The sequence below is a fragment of the Trematomus bernacchii genome, unplaced genomic scaffold (assembly GCF_902827165.1).
Source record: "Trematomus bernacchii unplaced genomic scaffold, fTreBer1.1, whole genome shotgun sequence".
In the NCBI taxonomy this organism is placed as follows: domain Eukaryota; kingdom Metazoa; phylum Chordata; class Actinopteri; order Perciformes; family Nototheniidae; genus Trematomus; species Trematomus bernacchii.
Genome location: NW_022987739.1, coordinates 21,527,234 through 21,550,937, shown reverse-complemented (window position 1 = coordinate 21,550,937; position 23,704 = coordinate 21,527,234). Strand labels below are relative to the sequence as shown.

Here is a 23,704-nt window from a genome sequence, read left to right as displayed (position 1 = left end):
GATGGCTGGGTGTGCATGGAGAGAAGTGACTGACGGAGAGGTGAGAGGTTCACTGGCCTAAAGAAGCCGTGAACTAAGATGACCAGAGACCTGAGTGCCTGAACAGATTCTGCCTGTGGCTGAAACTCGCCTGCTGGGCACAGAGCTTACAAATGACCCTGCTGAGCAACAGAAGGAAAAACGGTTCATTACAAAATAAAACATTCATTAGTGATTATATTCCCCAAAATACACTGAATCAAATAGACTTTGCTGTGCAATCGGTGAGTCACTGAATTGTTCATAAGAAAACCTAGTTTGGATCAGCTTATAATTCTTTCTTAGATAAATAATTTGTATTTTTAAGTACTGTACATGATGTCTAGTCAGACACATTAGCTGGCCAAGAAATAATAATAATAATAATATATAAAAAGACAGACTTACAAATATTAGGGAGGGAATAGCTTAAACATATTTGTATGTATGTTCCTCCCCTACATCAAGTCTTTGAAGAGGTGGGATATAGCCCCAACAGTTGGTTGTTAAGTTGCTGCGCTCTATTAAAGGAGGTGTACGGCCGATGTAATGCTACCAAGCTACTGGGCGAGCATTCTTTGTCGGCACTCTCTCCACTTTTCAAGTCTTTACACAGGATGTGGGAGAGCATCATGCAGGAAGCTCCTCGGGGAGGACCCTGCCTCCTCCCTCAGACCCCCTACCACTTGTGTGAATGCATATTTGGTGCTGTGTCCACCTTGTGGAGATTTGTTGGCATACGATCATACAAGCATGTTTTTTTTTCCCCAAAGAAACAAAAACAACAACAACAAAAAAAAATAGTTGCATTGAATGGAAAAAACTCTGTTGTCAGAAGTCCTGGTGTAGCTTTTTTTTTCTTATTCCCCCCCCCCTTCCTCCCTGGGTTATTATTGTTTTCTTACAGTATCACACTTATTCATCTGACATTACCTCGAAGGAAAGGTATGCAGATGCAGATAGGTCCAATTGTCTTTAACTGCATGCATTGACGAGTAGCGGCACAGCTAAAGTGCTTTAAGTGCTTGTGCTTGAAGCATAGGGGCAGCTGGCACCTGCGGGGGGCGGGCTGGTCACACCGGGCTCGCCCCGTTTAAACAAGACTACACCAGGATGCACCACTGACAGGAAGAGGCGGGGCAGGGGGATGGAGTGGGGACTAACAGCTCGGGATAGTGGGGTTGGAGAAGGGATCAGGCACACAGACAAGGACAATGTTTTATATGGGGGTAAAGACATCTATGATGGGAGGAACTCAGCACCGTAGCTGAATGATGGACACGGGACAAGGACGAGGAAGAACACGGGACACAAGGTTAGAGGAACAATGGGAAAGAGACATGAGACTGATCCCTGCAGGGCGGCATGTGAACACTTCACCAACAATCTATCCTTTTAGTTTTAAATACTCGAGTGATCTCGTGTATTTGTAGGCCACAGACCTTATCTGGGAATCTAACCAAAAGAATATCAGAGATGTCTGTAACCGGGCTTATATTTTGGCACATTTTGCATCTTAATCCACTTGTTGATGGGATCCCTCAGTATGTTCCAGATTCTTTCTACTGATTTCTTCATATAGGATCATCCATACAATCTGCTGTTATCCTGTGGTGAAGGAGTATTTGATACTCAAAAGGTAGATGTTCAGTGAAGTGTTCCTTTATTGGAGGACTACAGGGTGAAGGGGAGGGGAGGCATGGGAAGGTCAGTTTGCAAGGCACTGTAACTGCATGGTTTGCCTGTATTCTCTTCCCAATAGCAGGGCAAGTCAAAGGCAACAAGAAGGGCCCTCGCTGCTAGATAAGAAGCCAAAGCCCTCCCATCCCATAATCCTTCACTTCAAAATGGACCCTGAGCCAGAGAGCGTTTTTTTTCCTTCTGCAGTGTATAATGGAGCATTGGGGGCTAGGATCTCGAGACGGATCGTAGTGACATACGGTATTTACAGAAATAAAACACTTTTGGGAACGAGCATACTCACACGCCACAGACATGCAGCTGTGCACACGTATGTTATGCAGGTGCTCACACATTAAGACACACACTGACTCACGCTCACAGACACACAATAGTTTGTCAATTCTTTTTTTTTTGGGTCACAAACAAGTCCTCTTTAAAGTGAGTGGAAAAGTCCCTCCTTCCTCTCTCTCTAAAAGAATAGTGCAGATGGTAGGATTCTCTCTTTCTCCCCCTACTCTCTCAGCTTTTTTGCTTTAGAGAAAAAAATGAAGGTTCCTTAAAAAGCACAGGACAGATAGCTGTGATGGACAGAAGGCTTGTGCTCCACCCTTTCCCCCTCCCCCGAACTCTCTGACAGAAATGGGACCTAAAATCAAAAAAAGGTCCAGAGCCCCCTTCCAAATGTTTACATAAAACTACATGCAAGAGCAAACTAGGCTCTTTCTCCCCCCCCCCCCTGCTTGTTCTCTGTCTTTCTCTCGTCGTCCACTCGTCGTCCCTCCGTCCTCTCACTTGCTCTCCAGGTTGTAGCACTGCGTCTCGCCCCGCTCCCTGCCATCGTAGCCAGGAAGAGGCTGCCCGTATTTGTCCACGCACCAGCAGTAGCCCCGCCTCCTGCCTTTGGATGGACGGCACTGCAAAATAAAGAGGAGGGAGAAGAATTAGCGCTTCTTGTTTGCTTTTACTCGTGTGCAGCCTTCAACAAGAAGGTTTGCACACACAGCTGGCACCGGCATGGACAAACATTACTTTGATCTTTAGTTTTGAGAGTGCAGGGAGAGAAAGAACTGGCAAGAAGAAGAGGACTTATCACTTTGAGACACATTGTGAAAACAGATTAGCGTTTCAAAGGTGAGGAATTACCCTGACACAGCTTTATCAACGTGGCTACTATAATAAGACTCTATCTCTCTCTGTGTTGGCTGTTAAGGTTTTGGATGCTTGTCAAGGGGCCAAGTTGTGCCTCAGCAGAACTTTAATAAGTAGAGATCTCATCGATCATGGTGAGGAATGCCCTGCTGTCTGGAGCTGCCTCCCAGCTTTTATGTGCAGGAACTATAAAGTCCAGGTGATGCAGCTGCTCATAATGTAAAATATGGTAATACATATATCAAGATATGAAGTGATAGAGCCTCTGCTAGGCGTCCACGTGGGGCAACTTTGTCCCCTCTGTGAGTTGTTTATTTATCAGGCCCATGTGCTTCTGACCAGTGGGGGTAAACGATGAAAAAGCAGATTCTTTTCGATAGAGCGGCACGGGGCAATGAGGAACGCACTCAGTGAGTGAGAGTGAAAGAGTGTGAAGGTAAACAAGGAGTTGCTAAAATATTTGCCAAGGCCAGTCGGACGGCTGCAAGAAAACCATCGCTGCTATTCTGGGAAACTGGCAGACACTCAACATCATCTGGTGCTGATTATTGGCTGCACGTGCACGAGCGCGGGTGCATGTGCACGCATAAACACACATCAGCAAACATGTCGGCGCACACAAACAACAGTTGTATCTACTGTATGTATACATACCCCCCAGGAGCACATACAAGTGTGCAGTAATATCACATGTCCCACAGGGGGCAGTCCAAGTGTTTATACAGTATATACTGTTTGTTTGGCTCTGTAAACAACAGCACTGCATTTCAATCGCAACAATGGCTATGGGGTTTAAGTGCTTACTTTGAGGTATAAAGGACCCATTCAAGCCAATGTACTAAAAACCACTTGCCCTAACAAGCAGCCATTCATTTCTGTTTGACAATCAATTAGCAGACTCTTGAAACTGGCTTGAGTTGTTCTGAATGCTCACACTACTCTGCCCTTTGTCCACGTTACATAATTGCTGTGAGGTAAAGCAGTGGAGGGATCTTAACATAATATGCATTACCATGCAATAACTTTCTAACACTGACCAGAACTAATGCAGACTTATTGGTCAATGCGATGGATCAGTTCAAGCTAGTTGATTGGGTGCCTTTCATTTTCATAACGTACAGAAATTAAGACAAACCAATAGCTGCCTTGAGTTAGGGGAGTTTTTGGAGTTAAATCAGTATCTAGACAGGTCGTCGTTACAACATGTTTTCTCAAATACCCCTTGCGGTTGTGTGAATAATGTCTGATCCTTGCGTTACATTGATTTGGAAGATGCTTTGGCTATAGTGCTTCCTTTACATTTAGTTGTTTACATGCATTGGGAGCAATATGGTTCAGTGTCTTGCTTAAGGAAACTTCCTGTGGGCAGAAGGATTCAGGAATCAGACCACAAACCAGCTCGGAAGTAGCACAACAATGTTTGCATAAGTACAAAACAAACGGCTGCGTTTCCTCATTTAACACCTGTAGCATGAACTGCACAGTCAATCTATGATGAGTTGAGTTGCAAAGGTCTTAAATCAACTGCTTTTTTGTTGTTTTTACCAACGACTCGCAATTTGCGATGATGTGTCAATTCACCACTGGTAATGTGGTTTAATGTATAAAACAATTTGAGGTTCCACGCGGAGTAAATAAAATAACAGAGCGATTAACAACTCACATACCGACTGCACAGAAGTGGGACTGATGCATCTAGGGCAGGGGTCACCAACCTTTTTTAGGATGAGAGCTACTTTAAAAAAATAAAACAAATCGTGAGCTACTTTTACTTTTACTTAGTCGTGAGCTTCTTTTTTTTGTTTTTTGCAGTGTATATATTTAGCACATTTTAACATTATTATATGCTCTCCTTTAACCTTTGTGTGCTGTTTGGGTCTGTGGGACCCGTTTTCAGTGTTTACTAAAAGAAAATGTATGCAATTTAATTATTTTAACCTGCTTTATTTGGGGGTGGACCTCACATCCTCTAGGGGGGTCCGGGGGCATGCACCCCCGGAAAGATATTTTTTTAAATGTTGAAGTGAAATGCATCAATCTGGTGCACTTTGAGCACAAAATGAATGTATGGATACAGCTCTCAACACTCATATGAAAGGGAGCTATATACTTTTCAATAATCCAAACATCTTTGAGGTTGTTAACTTCCACATTTGATAAGCTGTGTAAGTCAACTTTCAGAGTCATTCTTGATATTGGAATTCAAAGAGCCAAGACCAAACCCTTCGGACAACATTGTAATGACACAGAGGCAGACAGACAGGCTTTAGAGTGTGACCAGGTGTCTGTTTCCGGCACAGTCTACATCCACGTGCAGCCTGAGTGCATGATCAAAGGCAGCTTTATAGAGACAGAGGCCTATTAAAATACCTCGCCAACAACTACTGCAGCAGTCTGGGGGCAAGTACGCAGCCCGACACGCCCCGTTCTCACACACCAACATCAATCGAGAGATTCTTTCAGTTTTTCCTACCTCTCTTCCTCCTCCTCCTCTTCTGTCTTACTTGGTTTTTCTTTCTCTCTCCTCTCCTCCCTCCATTCCCCCGCACGGTGCCATCGTCTGAGTCTGCGGCCAGCTTCTATTTTAGCCCTGACCCAGTGGACGCGACCGCAGAGAGGAGCTTAACATTGTGTTCCTTTTGCTCTGGTTAATGATGATGGAGTCCTGCCTGGTGTGTGTGTTTTTGTGTGTGTTTGTGTGTGTGTGTGTGTGTGTGTGTGTGTGTGTGGTGGCTGTGGTGTGTGTGTTGTGTGTGTGTGTGGTGTGTGTGGTGTGTGTGTGTGTGTGTGTGTGTGTTGTGTGTGTGTGTTGTATGGGAGGGTTTGAAAGCCAAAAGGAGAGGCGGAAGGGAGAGGAAGAGCAAGTGTTCGCATTCCCCTGTTGCTTGGCTACCTTTGAATTTCCGATCTGACTCTTTCATCTGTGAACTATTAGCAGTCATTCACAAGCAATCCTTTCTTTACTGCCATTTATCTGCAATCTACACACACACACACACACACAACACACACACACACACCAACACAACACAACACACAATACAACACACACACACACACACCACACACCACACACACACACACACACACACACACACACACACACACACACACACCACACCACACAGGCACACTTCACTTTACATCTCTACTTAAGACTGAACTTTTTGTTGTAACCATTATTTATGCACTGGTATCCTTTTAAAGGGGCCCTATTAAGAGATACACTTTGGGATTTTAGCCTTTGCAGACCATTTACATGCACCAAAACCTATATAACCCAGTACAGGAAAGGGAAAACCCCCAAAAAGCATAACAGGGCCTCTTAAATAAACCGGCTCGAGATATACTTTTTGTTATGTTCCATGGAATGCTCTTAACATCCCGATAGCAATGAATATCTTAAGTGCTTTGACAAAAAATCCATAAAAAAATGTAATCTGTGGAAGCCGTAGTACTGTAAAAGTACGACCATCATTTTAGCCGGCCCGGCTAAAATAACTGGATGGCCTACCTGCCTGTCAGCCTTCCCATCTGTGCACAAACTTATCTCGTGCCCTCATTGGTCATTGTGCGCGTTCGTGTGTGTTGGAGGAGGGGCTCTGTAAGGAAGTGGCAGATTTTTTCCGGCTGTGTATTTTCAAATTCTAGTTGCACTCGAGCTGGTTTCTCCAAAATTACCTACCCACCTTTAACTTATGGATACCAATGAATCCCAACATTGATCCAATTGCACAATAGATAAACAATTACACGTTAATCAAGTAACTACATTTAAACTTCGTCCTTTGGAATTTTGTACATACTTTCCAGACAATTTTATTTGGCAACACAATTACGCAGGAATCATACTGCAGTGACAATAGATGTTTTAAATGTTTCTATGGATAATTTCATACTGTTTCTTTATGCTGTGAAACTAGTGTCCTCCATAAGAAAACACGATGCAAATCTTTTCACAGCACCTTCCATAACAAAGTTAGTAGTTGATACTGGAAACACAGGTTTTTTGGAGGGATATCAATCTGATCTGAAAAGCACAGAGCATGAACCTCAGCTCAGGGGTCAGCTCAGGCTTGGGCCCCATATTCTCATCTTTACAACCCCAACACTGTCCCTGCGTTGTCCACATTGCAGTCCCTAAAAGAGCCCATTTAATCCACAGCGCACATTCATAATGCTACCTTTATGGGGTGTGTATGTGTGTGTGTTGTGCGTATGAATGCGTGCTCTTGTGATGCCGGCCTTTATAGCTAATAGCAGCACCGCTGGGCTTCACGGACATTAAAAAGAGCCTCGGCTGACCACAGGATAAACACAAGCTCATAAAATGCAGCGTGTGTGTGTGTGTGTGTGTGTGTGTGTGTGTGTGTGTGTGTGTGTGTGTGTGTGTGTGTGTGTGTAGGGGTGCATATATATGAATTTGTGTAAAATAGGGCGCATCTGTGTGCGTGTGTGTATGTAAGTGCATTGGGAGTCGCTGCAGGATATTGCTTTTTCTAAAAAAGAAGATTGTTTATTGAGAGTCCTAGTGAATTAAGCTCCAGAATAATTTGTTTGTTTTAGAAGAATGGAGCTATACAAACTTTCAAATAGGAGCCAAAAGAATCGATATAAACCAGACTTGCAAAAACAGATGGTACAATATGAATGGAAGAAGAGGAGACTTGATGAGAGTCAAATTATTCAATGGCAAATCTGATTAACATCAAAGTCATTAATCAACTACCAATTGTTATAATTAGCATGTTAAAGCTTCTCTAATGTTAGCTGATGTGCACCATCTCATATTATTTTGTATTGAATACTTTTATCAACTGAGGAAAAAAAACACACAATTAATATTATTTAATTAGATTTAGTTTCCCTTAAAGCAGGCTGAACAGTTACAAACACTCATTCCTGCCAATGTCCATTAAGCTTCTCAACAGACAAATGTAATGTATAGTTTAAATGTTTGCCATGTCAGTAGGTTTGTCTGTGTATAGGTGTACATGTATGTGAAAACTGAGTATATAGTTTCTATCTGTACTATGTATACATTTTTTTGTTGATATGTTGTGGAACTGTAGACCAAGTCCAGAACAAATCTCCTTACACAGACAATAAAGTCAATCGTATTGTAATAAGATATCTCCCTACTTTTGAAAGACATCGCTTTGACAATTTATAAACTTTAGGGCCTAAAATACAGTCATATATTCCTAAATAGTTTTTACATTGTCAGATACAGACATTTTGTTACAATGACCCTTGTTTCTGGAAAATATAATCGATTGATTCTAAGACTCATGATCGTAAGAAAATAATGATAAACTGGCAATAATTAAAGTGATGAATTTCAGGATGGGGTATCAAAACTCAACTCATACACTGACATACAGTATGTCTGTGAAATCATTGTGACAATGAAACATACTACTCTCAATGTTATGTAACAACCAAAGAACAAAGAAAAGCGTCTCCACATCCCCAAGTGAGAAGGAAGCCGATGTGGATTAGAAATCCGGGGAGGGAACAGAGCGAGCGAGAGAGACAGAGTGAAAATAGCTGTCTGGGTCCCCGAAGGTTGGCCAGTTATTATATAGCCATTGTGGTCGGTGTGTACGTTTCCACAGATCCTTCTGAGTCACGCTCAATAAGTCACTCCTTATGGGCCTGCCACTGTCAGCAGGGAGGAGGCATAAAGGGTATGCAGGCACCTGGCTAGCATCCTTAACCCACTGCCAATTCCTCTTCCTACTCTTCCTCTCAAAACACAGACACTGGTGTTCCATTCACAAACCTCTGCAGGGTAATTCCTGGCCAAACAACGAAGGGGAAAGCCAGGTGGGCAGAAGGCAGGATGGGCAGAATGATGGAGAAGGGAAGCAGAAGAAAAGACGGGTGGATGACTGTAGGCGAGCCACAATGGGGGGCAATGATGGGTGGGTGAAATTATGAATAAGAGCCTGAGACTGACAGTGCGTGAGAGGGAGGAGAAGTGAGAGTGAGTGTGAGACTTTGAGAGGTGTAATGAGTGGGTCAGTGTTGGGCATGCATGGCCTGAACTGGGATACTGGGCCAATTCATATAACTGTTGCTAAAAATACTTTCCCTGTAGCCGAGGTAGGGCTCACACTGTTCAGCCAACCTTCTCCTACAGCACTCATATTACCAGCAACGTACACACTGGAAAGCACACACACGTAAATGCTTGTCATGATAGTTGACCTCTTAAAACAATATTCTGCCACTAATCCATTTTTATAGTACATACATATCCTCTAGTCTTAAAAAAGTGTCTCTTTAAGGTTGATACATCTGTCCGTCATCAAGGTTCAAGGTTCTTTATTTAGTCATACGAACATAGCTACAGTGTAGTTATGCCGATGAAAATCTTGTGTCACAGGCTTCTCCAACAGTGCAACACAAAACACAGATAAACAGAAAAATATAGTGCAAGTAAATAGTAATACAAAAAGAAAAATAGTTTAAAGGTCCCATGTCATGGCCATTTCTACTGATCATAATTCCATTGTTGAGGTCTACTAGAATAGATTTATATTGCGCAATTTTCCAAACTCACATTGGTTTCTCATACAGCATCTGTGTATAGTATGTGTATTCACTCTCTGTCCTAAACGGCTTGTTGGAGCTCCTGCCCCCCCCCCCTCCCTGTGAGCCCAGTGTGCTCTGATTGGTCAGCTCGCCCACTCTGTTCTGATGAGTCCACCACCGTTACAGCGGAACATCAGTGATTATGTGTTACAATGGCGTTTGTTAGCAACCAGAAAATGACACTAGTAATGACAAACAGATGAGAATGCTGCGTGGGGTCTGGGTGCCGTGTTGGCGGGACGTTGCGCAGCTCGCTGCTGCGAGGAGCGGACAGTGTGAGCTGGGTTCATTTCCTGGTTGCTGCGTGGGGTCTGCGAGACAGCGAGACATCGCGAATGGACGTGGGAAGGGGGGGGGTGCTGAGGGGGCTGCAGCCCCCCATCTGCGAGGCTCCACTAGTGCAGTATGCTCTAGATGCCTTTTCAAATTGCCCCTTTGGGACCAAAATAAATAGAATTTAATTGAATGTGACGTGTACCGTCGATGAAGCAGGCGTGAAAAACAAATATGTCTGCTGCGTTGAGTTTTTCTTAAGTGTCTGGAACAGCAATCCAAAGACTGAGGGCTTTCAGAGGACGTTGGGCTTATATCAATGATGTGGGGGTTTCCAGAACAAAAGTGCTTGCCATTGATTGACTGAAAATGCGATTTCCTAGAGGAATCTCTAAATGTCAAAAATGTTTGATACCAAATCATGAGTTTTGATGGACCAAAGCTCTTGGTTTCCAAGGGAAAACCTTTACATTTTTGGAAGAAAATGTGAGAAAGATGGTCAAAAGTTCTAAGATTTTGAGTGTGGTAAATGGCATCAACGCAAAGGTTGTTGCAACAACTTTTGCCATAAATGTGGCAAGTTTTCTTATTCAACCCAGGTAATGCGCAGGTAATGCGCACATAGTCACAACAATTGAGAGACACCTTTATCCAAAACGACTTACATTCACTTCAATATTGTATATGAAGTGCTTATGGGCAGACGATTGAACCTCTGACCCCCTGATTGGTAGACAGCCATTTCCACACTGAGCGACGGCTACCAAATAATGCTGCAGATGTGGTTTCTATGATCAATTTCTTCCTTTTATTTTACTGGTAAAATATATCACAACTTGAATCCATGATTCATCGAATATGACCATAGGGCCTTTTCTTTTCCAGGAAGCCTAAAACCTTCTACGAACTCTGGGCGGTTTTCTGGATTTCGACCAGATTAACCTGTTTCTAGTTTATTATCTTATAAAAGTACTGTAGTGGAAGTTAGTGCTTTCTGGTGGACCAGCAACCAATGTTTCAAAGTCGGCTGTACTTAATATCACATACTGGTCTCCCTGAACACAAAACCAATGTATATGTGTATGATCATCAAGGTAAAAGTAATACAAGGCTGATGCTAATTTTACCATGTGGAGTAAGTTTTGCAAAAGTAATAGAAATGTATCCAAATTCCTGACTGTAGGAAACGAGCAACAGCTTTCCAACTTATGAATCTATGTTTCATCTTCTTTGTCTGTGAAATACGTAACCTTTATCTACCGTTATCTGATCTGTTATCAGGAAAGCACAAAGGGACTTATGTATAGTTCACATTTTAATTCCTGTTGATCCTTCCTTCCTGGAACCACTTGGTAAGTTCCCAATTTATTTCCTGGTACTATTTGGGTGAAAAGGTCCCCATGAAAGATGAAACTACCGTCTCCTACCAGCCACCTTTCAACAGCGCCTGAGTATTAAAGATTTCGGGTGTGGTATCAATTTAATATACTGAGGCATCCTGTGTATCATGTGTATGCTTATGCCCCTTTTTTCCTCTGCAAAGTCCTTCACCCACCATCCACCCGCTCATCCCTCCCTCCAACCTCCCCCACCCTTCCCCCTTTGCTCCCTTCTTTTCACAGTATTGTCACCCTAAACGGTTCACACGGTCTCCTCTTCGCTGTGTTTCCGGTCATAAATCTCCGCAACACACCGTGAAGGCACATCCCCTGGGATGGATTTAACACAACACCCCTACCCCACCGAACCCTCTCAGAAAAGGGCGACAAGGGCTGGCACACTGCTGCACACACACATACACATTAACACACACACACACCACATTAACACACCACACACACACACACACACACACACACACACACACACACGCACACACAACACACACCACACACACACACACCACACACACACACACACACACACACACACACACACACACGCTTAGAAGAACAGAACTGACACTTTCCTTGTAGGTATTTGTTGATGTAATCCAGGAAAAGAACAAGAAAAAGACTCTGATTTTAATAAAAGTAACAATGAAGCCTAACTTTTTAGGACTGGAAAAGAGTAATGATTTGTGTGTGTGTCTTTGTATGTGTTATGGCTCGAGTTGGTCTCTGAGTCATGGTGCTTGTGGGTTTATTTTATTTGGTGACTCTTTGGTTTCTCAGAATGGGCTCTATCTCAGCGGAAGCCCTCCGATAAGGCTCCCAATCTCAGGAAATGGGACAGTGGTATCAATTTGACATGCCTTGAGTCTAAGTACTGCGCTACAACACCTCCCATCCACTCTACACCTTCCCAACGATCCCCTCCTCCCCTCAGGTCAACACATCAGCCACCCATCTTTTCCGAATGAATTTTAGCTTCCCGTTTTCTTTTTCCTCCAGTCTTACAAATGAGCAGGCCATGGGTGGCCTGAATCTGCTGTACAACGGACAAGAAAAACTAAACCAGTGACAGCCTGTTTGTTTTTTTTATCTCACCAACAGCACCCCACACCTACACACCCTCACCAAAACTACCGCCATCAAACAAGCGCCATACATACACTCCCCTGCCGCCACATCTACCGTGCCACACACACTCCCAGACCGCATTCTTACATCCCTACCCCCCACACTCTCCCACACCACACACCCACAAACACACCTGACCGACTTCATTTCCTGTGAGGCATGAGTCAGACGGCTGTAGTGCATTTACCGGAGAGTAATACATGGTTATTAGCCATTCTGATAATATAGTGTTGATGTGGCTGTCAAGGCAACCTGAGCTGCAAAAAAAGAAAAGAAAGGGGGATTGTGCATATGTGGGTGGGTGGGATGAGTCGCTTAGGATTCTTTGGAAGTGTTCAGGCATGCGGTGGGTCTACTTCCATGTCAGCAGTAGTGTGTGTCCTTGTTGAAGTGTGTGAGTGAAAAGGGGAGATAAAACAGCAGAGAGAGCCACTCACCTGTTTTTTCTTGTAGAAGCCCTTTCTGTCACAGTTGGGTATGCGGAAACCTTTCGGGTTGAGCACGTTGCTGATTTTGAGACCGCTCAGGATGCTCTCCATCTCCCGCCGACACGGCCCCTAGCAACACGGCAAACACACCCCGGGGACGCCACTGTTACACACTCATCCTTACACCATCACAATGCAATTATAGCAGTTCATGGTGAACATCAGAATGTCCAATTAACTCTCCCTTTAAGATCATTTTTACACAGTATATGATGAACATAATGTAGGTGTCTGCTTTTTCAAACAAACATTTGAGATATATAAGACTTTGGGTTGCAGTGATTATCCTATTGTTTTGTCCAGGCTTACCATTTCTAGAAAATGTTGTTTAAAAATGATAGTTAATAACTTAAAAAGGTACTCTGTGGAGTATTTAAAAACAAATTGGTCTGCAGAGCAAGGTCTTGTTGAGATTCCCCTAACTGTTAGTATATTTTTAAAGGGTGCACGCAAATCATCTACCACAGGATGACAGCTGTATGCATTCTTGCCAAATGCATCCATATGCTATGAAGAGCCAGCAGTAATTCCAATAAATTAATTTTACTGATGAGTTCTCCCTCTTTACCAGGTCTGCTAATCAGCAGGTGGAGTCCAAGGCATGCAATGAAAATGTTGCAGACTGCTGTCCCAACATAGCATATGGTTTAATGCCTATTGACAGAGGTTAGTCCTAAAAGGGGAACTGTGACTCTTATATTCCAAGAAGATCTTCCATATATCAACTTTAAAACCCCATTTATTTTGAATCTGGTGAGTTTCAGATGCAGAGAAGATTTTCTTTAACTGGAACTAGTTTATTGTTTATTTTAAGTCACCAATGATTTAGAAATACTATTTATTTAGGTGTTTATTTGTGGAAGTTAAGCATGATTAAACATGACCTTTTGTCTTTGGATTGTATTTGTGTGTTTACATTATTGCAATCAGTTCATACAACTTTATCAAATATTTAAAAAAGCAGTCCTATAACATTTTTACTCTGCTTTCATTCCACACAGCCTTCATTAGTACATCCTACAGTAAATTAAGCACCCTGCTGTATTGAATTGAGTATCGATTTTGGATCAGGAATAGTTTTAAGTCAAGAAACCTTTTTGAAAATAAATTGTGACCCAATAACCTAAATAAAATGCAATGTCCAAAGATGAACAGGTGTAAATAATCAAATGAATAATTGATAGTTTTTATTAACTACTGATTTCAGGTTCCTGGTATCGTGCACCCTTGGTCGTTAGTGTAATTTGTTGCACCTGTGGTTTTTCTACTACAGTAATACAAGTTAAACATGTCTTATATGTATCAAATATGTTTGAGACAATGTTTATACGGGTACCGGATAAATGTTTAAAGACAGCCTTGAACAATTGTGAATATAGGTTTATGGACAATTTAAGTGCTACTGGTTACTTTATAGAAAGACTAGGTGCATGAAATATAATAGCACTGACCACATTTCACATCAAAAACAGTTTCTTATTATGATTGTATCTGGTTTATCTTTATATTAATAATGTCACATAGTGCAGTGCCTGGGTTATCATCAATGCATGTGAGTTGTGGCGTCTCTCTATCCTGAACGCCCACTAGGCTGTAGGCCTACTGCCAAGTGGTAAAAGCGGCTGGCAAAACGTCAGGTAACAAACTAAAACTTGTCAAATATAAAAGAAAGTCGATAAAAGTCGGCCACAAGTTAGACAACATGCTATCTACCTAACAACTGCACAAGCAATATCACTAGTTAGCTGGCTTGCATTGGACGAATTTGCGAATTACGGCAAGCTAACGTCAGTGAGCTTACTAACTAGCAAACAAGAAAGTAACGACCGACTTTATTATTTATAAATGTGTGAAAAGATACATATTGCTAAATAGTAGCTCGAGAGCTAACGCTAACTAGCTAGCAAAACACCGGACTGCTGTCAGCCTCTGCGATTATCTGCCCCGGGGTAACGTTATGTTGTTTTTATTATTTCAGTTATCATATTGCCACCTACACTTAAATGTATATAACTTTTTCAAAGTAAATGCGCATGATACACAAAGCATTGTTTTTGTAACGTAAGAATGAGAACTAACTAGTTTGCTAGCAAAAAATATTGCAAGATAACGCTAATGATTTTTTAAGGACGCTTTTTTTTTGGACGTTTTTGCGTAATAATGTTCCTGATTTCTGTTTTCAAAAGGCAAACACTATCATGTTGAAATTTGAATGTGTGCTTTTTAAATGTTGTAGCAGGTCTCTAAGAGCCTCTACTGTTTATCATACAAGTATAACAACACTATAACACTTTACAGACATCTCATTGCCTTTAGTGTGACTTACATACTCGGTCTCCCTCTTGTTCTCCAGGGAGAAGTTGTGCATGTCCATGTTGGCTCCCCCTGAAACCGATTCCAACTTGAAGCTTTGAGTCTTCTTGTTCTGATCTTTCTGGATCAGCTTGTTGTGCATCGGAAGCCTGCTGTCAATCGACCCCCGACTGTGCCCACCCTTCACGGTCACCACGCCAGGCACCATCGTCACCGTTGTGGTCTTGTTGGAACAGCCTACTACCTGATTTCCAGCGTTATCTGAAGGGGTAAAGGCAAGTCATCAGTTTTAAAATGTTTGTAACTGAACAATGCACAAGTTAGCATCAGATCCTATGACATTTAGCTGTATATCCGACCTGTCCTTGAGGCAGTTTTACTACATACTGTAACCTCCAAAAACCCCAAAACCAATATACTTAAATTCTTCAAATGTAGACTACATTGGACTCCACAGACTGCCTAAATACTCGTATCTTTCCTATTTACAGTAGGCCTATGCCGGAAAAGTAGAATAACTCGTTTCACCAGAAAGTTTTACAAATCTGAAATGTAAGGTTTCAGAAAAACTTGAATCCTTACAATAAATATCTATTTTGTACAAAATCAGTGACTTAATATCATCAACTCAGCTATGATTTTACTTTACTATTCCAATAAAACATTGTTCTACAGGATGTTAAAAGCCTGTGTCAATCCAACAGAGAAAAAAACAAGTTAGCTCATGCTTTGTGGGTTGGAGAAAATAAACAGAAACATGACGATTTCATATCCACACATTTCCACAACATGCAGACCAAAAGATAGTTGCAGAGGCTCAATGAGTGTAAACAAGACTTTTTAAGGTCACTTGGGAGAAGAACATGTTATGTATGCATTATATGTGTAGGGTGGTGAAATAGGGGATTGTGGCTAAAAGAGGAGGAGGTTAGCACAGTAAGAGATAAAGTGGGAGATGAGGGAGCAGATGTATTATTAGCCTTTGGCAAAGATTACTGTCAAACCGTTAAAGACAGAGGGGGGACCATCTGACCAATTGGGAAGAGAGGAGGGGGCTCTAGACACTCCTACCTAATATAGGAATTGACCAAACTACACGCAATGTGCCGCCTGCCGGGTAACGTCACCACAAGGCCAAAGTCGGAGGAGCTAACTGAGCTTGGAGACGTCCTGAAGAGGCAGAGGGACGATGGGAACATGCAGTGGCTCACACACACCCAAACACAGTTTTAAACCGTTAACTCAAAGCAGATTTTGTGTTCGAGAGCTGCGGGTGAGGGCGGCGGACGGACATTTAGGGGTGTAGCTCGTGTGGGCAGGCAGGCTGGCAGCCCACCCTTTCTCTGTGACCACCTGATCAATTAGTGAGGTGGTGGGGCACCATAGTCTCCCAGGCTCTTCGGGATTTGGAATAACAACATGAATGTCAACAACAGCATCAACTAAAACAAGACGACGTCAGAAACCAACAAATGCTCTTTTAACCTAAAACAACCTTCACATGGGTTTTCTGAACCCTTCAAAACATTTCCATAAACTTCCATAAACAAGGACAACAATATTGAGCCCTTTTTAAGATTCCTGCAAGCATTACATTTTATTGTCAATATAAACTTTTATATAACATTTCTAGGATGTCTGGGGCGTTTTAGATAAACACATTACGCAATTTGTTTGTATAATGGCATAGGGGTAAACAGCACAAACTGCGGTGAGGAGAGCTTGTTAATGTCTGGGAGGAGAGGCTGCACTGGAGCTGGGGACTGATGGTGGTGGAAACCACTGGGCCGCATTTACACACTCTCACCATCAGGGGCGCTTGTGATCATTTCCTACATTTCTTCAATAGGGGAGATACTAGAAATAAGCATGCATTGAGACCATAGACTGTATTGAAACCTGTCTCGCGGCTGATATGTATTGTCTTCTTCTTGACAAGCCATAACAGTGCTATAAGATGCATCTCTTTGCTCTTAAATTGGAAATACTTTTATTTTTGTGTTTAATCAAAGAGTCAAAAGGCATAATAACTGACAGTAGAGGAGGAGAGAGGAGGAGAAATATGCAGGCTACATGTCAGGAAGTGAAAAAGTAGGACTGCAGTAACTGTGTGTGTGTATGCTGGTGTATATGACAATGTGTGCTTGCACACTGCACGCTACCATGGCCAAAACAAATAACCAGGAAGAAGAAAACACACAGAGGCTCCTGGAGGTCTGACGTCAGCAGTGCCTAAACACACAACAGTGTGTATTCACATGTAGGTGACATGTGTGCCGTTTCACCAGTGCGAGCAGCATGCATCCATTCACACAAAACACCATGCAGATATAAAATATCTCTTAATATTAGCAGAGAAACAACCATGCATTGACCAGGTGCACATTTTGAGTTCAATGATTAAGTCTTGAGTGAGTGTATTGGTTGCTTATAGAGAATTCAGGGACATTGCCCCCCCCCCCCCCCCCCCCTTCTCTTTTGCCACACAGTCGAGATGTTTTGGCAAACATCCTGGACAAGGAAAGAGGCAGCACATATTTTCATGCCGTGTACAAAAATCCATGAGCATTCCTTGAAGGAAAATAAGGACATTACAGAAGACAAGGACATGGTCTGGGCTCAGCCTCAGCTAAATACGGTATACTTACTGAATGTATGTGGCATTCCTTAACTATTGGTTTGAGGGAGCCAGGCTGTGTGTGTGTGTGTGTGTGTGTGTGGTGGTGTGTGTGTGTGTGTGTGTGTGGTGTGTGTGTGTGGTGTGTGTGTGTGTGTGTGTGTGTGTGTGTGTGTGTGTGTGTGTGTGTGTGTGTGTGTGTGTGTGTGTGTGTGTGTGTGTGTGTGTGTGTGTGTGTGTGTGTGTGTGTGTTAGAGAGCAGTGTTATCCTTACCGTTAAACAAACATTCTGCACGACAATCTTTTAATACCTTACATTTCATTTGACATATAACGCATCATTGTCAAAATCAGTACACAAATGGGAGAGATTCCTCCTGGTGGGAAAGCAACGATAAATTGCTGCGTAAACGTCCAACCCAGCTGGTGTTATCCACTAAAACTTTCAGGAGCCTATGGGATTTGTTAAACCCAGGCGAACACATCACTGTGCAATGTCAAGCCTCCCCTCTAAAACCCCACGACTAAAATGGTGATTTACGTTGTGGCAGGCTGCAAAACAACCCACAGAATGCATTTTGCGCATATTTATTTGTGCTTTGCATCTTCAGAAGGCCAGTCTTTATCACATCCACTATCAATACTACGCACTTTCTTTTGTACATGCGCATGGAACTCCGCACAGAGAACCCCTCATGGAGAGAGCGGCTGTCAACGACACCCAATAATTACGCACGCACAAAAAAAACCCAATATAATTCCCAAACTATTACAAATGTAATGAAAACACCTAGCCTACCTTGTTTTTGCGCCGTTATAAGAATGTTGTTGAGTTTTTTGGACGCGGCGCTGGAGCACACTCCCCGTCCCTGCAGCAGAGCCTGCAGGGGTCGGCTCTCCCCCGGCTGGGGCTGGCAGGTCAAGCCGGAGCCACAGCGCGCCGTGTACACTCCACACGCCTGTCCTTCACCGAGAGCGCACGTCATGCAGCAGCCGCAGCCGGGCTCCCTCAGCCGCTCCGTGCAGTCCTTGGGCAGCGGCGTGCACTGCAGGAGCGCCCTGGCTTCGCACGGCTCACAGCGGACCACCGGCCCCACCGTTCCGGCCAGCCGGGTGAACGCAGCCAAAGCGGCGGCCAGACAAAGCACGCAGATACCGGGCATTCTGCCTATGAAGCTGGTCACAAAGGGACAGTATGTGAGTTGTCACGTCGGCTTAAGGGCACTCTCTGTGACACAGCGATCCGGCTAGCCTTCTCCATCTGTATTTTCTTTTACGCGAACTTCTCGTTTTATACAGGCGGAAAAAAGAGCCAACAAGTCACACCCTCCTCCGTATGAATAATGTAAACGGAGAGCCCCGATATGAGGGACCGCTACACCAGTCTGAGAGAGAGAGAGAGAGAGAGAGAGAGAGGAGAAGAAGAGGAGAGAGAGAGAGAGAGAAGATAAGAGAGAGGGAGAGGAGAGAGAGAGAGAGAGAGAAGAGAGGAGAGAGAGAGAGAGAGAGAGAGGAGAGAAGAGAGAGAGAGAGAGCGAGAGAGAGAGAGAGAGATGCACACGTTCAACACTTTTAATCCCTTATAATAATTTACTGAGGACTTTTCTTCTCTCATGCTCACTCTGTTCTGATAAGACAAAGCAAAGGTGTTCATTTCAATCTGGAAAATCCTTGTCTATAAAGTGAGCTGCAGATGACATGCAGGCAAGCATGCAAGTGTCAGTTACCTTACTCCTTGCTTTCAGTTATATTTCTTTCTTTTTTTATATATTAAAGATGAAATGCACAGATGCAGATTTCTACGAGAAGAGAAAAATGCTGCACCAGGAAAGATTTCTCCTGTGTTGACTGTTCCTCAACCTGTGGAGGTTTCCGCACCACTGGCCACATCCCCGGCTGGAATCATAGGTATGTAGTGAATGCCATTGGTGGAACCCCCCACATGCAATACTGATAAACATTCCTCTGGGCAGGTGTGTAGGTGGCCTCCATATTAACCCACTAAAACAATAATTTCTTTGCATATAACTTGTGTCACCACAGGCTCAGTGGTGGGTTTAGCCGTAGAGGTTTGCTTGACTGTTGCGGGTTGCAGAAGCTGCAGTGTTGGGGTGCACATGCCCAACATCGGCCACAGTTAGCGCGCACGTGCAGGCCAGACTGCATACCTGAACCCTTCGTCCAAGCAGTTTCAGAAGTAGTGCTCACCTTTCACATACCCTGAGCAGACTTGGTGATCCGGCACCTTGGATCACCCCCATCCCTCTCCCCCGGCAAGCATCCAGACCCCCGGCACCTTCCCTCCAGTGTGCCCCCCTTCAACCCCACAGGATTTCAAATTATTATATTAAAAAACGTGTTCGGATTCTGCAGGCTCAGCATCGCCCCCCTGTCCGGCATATCCTCCTGTTCTGCAATAACAAACGCGAGAGGGGGGTACACACTGAGAAAATAAAGCAATCAGTATCGGCCATTGTGTGATTTCCACCACAGAAGCAGAAAAAGTGTTGAGACTGCATTATGAAAAACAAGCAGAGGGTAAGGAAACACCCCGGAATAGCAAGAATACGACTCGGCTAATATTAGTTTTCTTATTACTTGACTTGTTTTTTCTATTTCTGCATTTTTCCTTGTCTGAAATATTCAGTTTCTGACCTTTGGCTTGTTTATTGTCTGCCCGTCTATCCAGTGTAGGATTTACCTAAAGCGCCCTTATTGTTTTAACAAATTCAGCAAAAAGACACCTTGTGTGGATACAGTACGATCAAAGTTTATTTTGTCATGACCTAAAGGTGATAGGGTTCATCCTGATGTGCTGTTATTGTTTCCTTGGCTGAATACAGCTACTAAACCAGTCTTCAGACAATACATAAACAGCCTACAGTAAATGGATATGACATTCTCAAGTTTTATGACATTTTTGCTTGATCAGATATCATAGAATAGATAGCTTGATGAAAGTCAAGCAATGGGGCGATAACATAACATTCTCCCTGTTTTGCACATCCGTTGGGATCCTCCAGAACAGAGTGTATTGTAATTTGCCTCGGGACAGTTTAAAGACAAAATGAAATCTGACAACTGCTGGCACAAACCTGTACGTCTCATTTCCCGAACCACATGTTCAACCCGCCTCTGTTGCAGTCTCAGCAAACTGCAATAAGAGATACTATTTGTCTTACTCAACAAACTTGTCTTTATCTTGCGTGTGCACCTTTGTTTTTTAGCCCCTCGAGGAAACTGATATTATCTAGTTATTAATCTGTCCTTCTTTACAGAGTCTCTCTCCCAGTCAACATTCCTCTGCATGACATTGCCACAATGTAGCACATTTCAGGCCGTAAATCATTAATTGCAAACTCAAAGACGCTGACGGCACGACATAACACTGGCACAATGCACTTTATAATTTGAGGTTTTGTGGGAACACAAGGATCTGGACAGATTTATTTGTTTCCTTCCTCCGCAAGTGATTCGAGCAGCACATTTTTTTGCTGTCAACATATGCTGTACTCATATGTGAGCCATACATGTACCATGAGCACGCATCACGCTGGCAGACCACGTTCTGACCTGCATATCCCATCATACAAATAACAGGCATTTTACATGTTACGCACCATGCATCATGTTGACAGCACAGTTATATGTTTTTTTGTCGACTTTATCGTTTACCACAATGCACAACAGTTGGTCTACAGTGCGCTTAAAGAGGGTCGTGTCCTGGTGTTTTTAAACCGTAAGAGTAACAGTTATTATATAGAATACACTATACTATATTCAGAGCATGGTACAAAATTCTTCATTGGTCAATCTGCAACTCAATGAAAAATTACCCAAAAATGCTAATAATTTATCATAATTATGAATTTCTTCTCTTTTTACGTGTGATACATTAAACAGTTAACTCATCATTTCCAATTCAACAACTAAGTTTGGACCCCGATACTATGTTTGAGCCATAAGTCAGGGTCTTCTAGCATTTCCCAGAGCTTTCAATAGCCGCTTTCACACCAAGTACTTTGCTGTACTTAGTTCCCAGTACTTAGTCCCGCCGAACCCTTTAGTCCCGGAACTGTCCTAGTAAATTGCGTTCACACCGGAATAAGTCCCTGAGGGAGGATTAGGCAAATGAAGCCGCTGACGTCACTTTTTCTTCTTCTGTTTTGGGTTTACTGGCAGGCCGCAAACAACTTCACGGCGTATACTGCCACCCGAAGTCCCGGAGTCTCCCGGACTCCCCCGGACTCCCGGACTTCGGGTGGCAGTAAATCGCCACCCGAAGTCCCGGGTAAATCGCCAGAAGCGCCGACACCTCCTCATCACTCCACCATTCCCACGTTTTATTTTGTGTTGCCATAAGTTAGACTCTCTCCGTTAGTGCGCTGGGCTAATGCTAATGCTAATAATGCTAGTGCCAGCAAATAAAATGGCGGCTTCACAAAACCTTTTGGGAGTTTTACGGGGCGTGGTTTGCAATTCGCCCAGCCAATCAGAAATTGGAACCTTTTCCTCCCCAGGAAAGTACCTGGACTGAAAAGGGGTGAAAAGGTTTGCATGAACTAAGTTCTAGTTCCAGATTTTGTCTGAACGCAAAATCCCAAGAACTATCGGAACTATTCCTGGGAAAAGTACTCCGGTGTGAAAGCGCCTAATCACATCTTACAGTCTTCATCAATGGACAAAGCTGGCTCTGTTGCCACAGACATACATTTGTTTACGTGGCCTAGGTGAGACCTAAAAGACAACCAAGCAAACTCTATCTGATGAAGAACAGGAAATAATAAGTAAGTAGACTGTATTTTTCCATTATTTTTCCTCACTTAATGATAAGTCATTTATTATGAGATGCCAGTACATTGTGACTAAAAGGATGTTTGATGAACCCACTTTATCTGAAGGTTAAACTAGAAACAAGTGCAACTAAAAGGTCAAAATTATTCCTCAGTGCAATAGTAGTAATAGTAGCAGACAAAGTTAATTCAAAAAGTTTCTCTGAAACCTTAAATGGATGTTTACTGTCAACAAGTTTGTAAAAAATTGTTGACTGCTTCCTCATATGTTTTCTTTTAAAACTATTTTTGTACATGATTCAGCACATTCCAAAGGATTGACAGATTTGAAATTAATTAAACATTCCTTAAAGCAGCCAAACGAAGGCCTTTCTTATCAACATAACCCATTTCAACTTTGTAAACATCCTCATAATGCAGCCCAAATGTTTCAACATAGTCTGCTTTGTGTCTCACTGCTTTAATTGTGTGCAGTTGGGTTGCTTTTTCTATAAGGAGAACGATTACAATTCAATTTTGTTGAACGATGTTGACTGTGGCTTATGGGGTGAAAAAAGCATAAATAATATGTGCTGCCAGCTTCGTGTTATGGAAAATCATTTGGTGCTCCTTAACTCAGCCGGGGTGCTGACAGTGATGACAGGTCTCGTCCGTCATGGGGGAACATAAAGATACACTTATTAAGCCGGTTCATTCCTGAAGGCTGATAACTGCTTTGGGTTAGGGTTAGGGTTTGCTTTAAACAACAAAGCTCTAAAGCATGTTTTAAAATATGGGGAAACTTGCACTACACAAACTGAAGGATTAGTTAATGGATGTTGGAAATCTGCGAGTTCTATCATCAGTTTTGAAATGTTACTATTCATACTAATGCTTGCTCCTTTACTTTAGTAGAGCAAAGAGGATGGGATACAACCATATGTAGGATGCCCACTTGGGTGGTAGACATCTGCCTTGTTAACTACCATCCTCAGACCCCATTCATTTGGCTGTTTTGAGGTTAGGACTGACAGTTGAGTCCTTTTCCAGAAAGTTCAAGGCCCAACAGTGTCTGAAACTGTTAGAATGTCCCTTCAGGTTTTCTGTGGATATGAGGCAGGTAAACAACTGTGTCAATAAAGTCCTGTTAAGTTTTTATGTGTTTTCCAACTGGGTTAATTCTGAATGTTTCCACATCCACCGTCATAGTGACTTGTACTTTCTTGGAAAGCAAAGGGCTGACTTTTGACTAAATATTCCAGAAACTAT

General features: G+C 42.9%; 1 protein-coding gene across 1 annotated transcript; it reads right to left on the bottom strand.

Moving 5' to 3' along the window:
* Nucleotides 1-784: 784 nt before the first annotated feature.
* Nucleotides 785-19,033, bottom strand: igfbp3 (insulin-like growth factor binding protein 3). Its single transcript, XM_034147587.1, has 4 exons — nt 18,463-19,033; nt 15,060-15,307; nt 12,683-12,802; nt 785-2,615 (listed from the first exon to the last, which is right to left on the bottom strand). The coding sequence occupies exons 1-4, from the start codon at nt 18,824-18,826 to the stop codon at nt 2,490-2,492; spliced, it is 858 nt and encodes a 285-aa protein (XP_034003478.1). The 5' UTR covers nt 18,827-19,033; the 3' UTR covers nt 785-2,489.
* Between the last annotated feature and the right edge of the window lie 4,671 nt (nt 19,034-23,704).

Excerpts from the sequence above, each read along its gene's own strand:
- igfbp3 (XM_034147587.1), bottom strand. The coding sequence starts at position 18,826 with ATGCCCGGTATCTGCGTGCTTTGTCTGGCCGCCGCTTTGGCTGCGTTC. Across the intron at positions 15,308-18,462 it reads TATAACGGCGCAAAAACAAG|ATAACGCTGGAAATCAGGTA; the intron begins GTAGGCTAGGTG and ends TTACCCCTTCAG. Across the intron at positions 12,803-15,059 it reads ACAAGAGGGAGACCGAGTAT|GGGCCGTGTCGGCGGGAGAT; the intron begins GTAAGTCACACT and ends CCGTGTTGCTAG.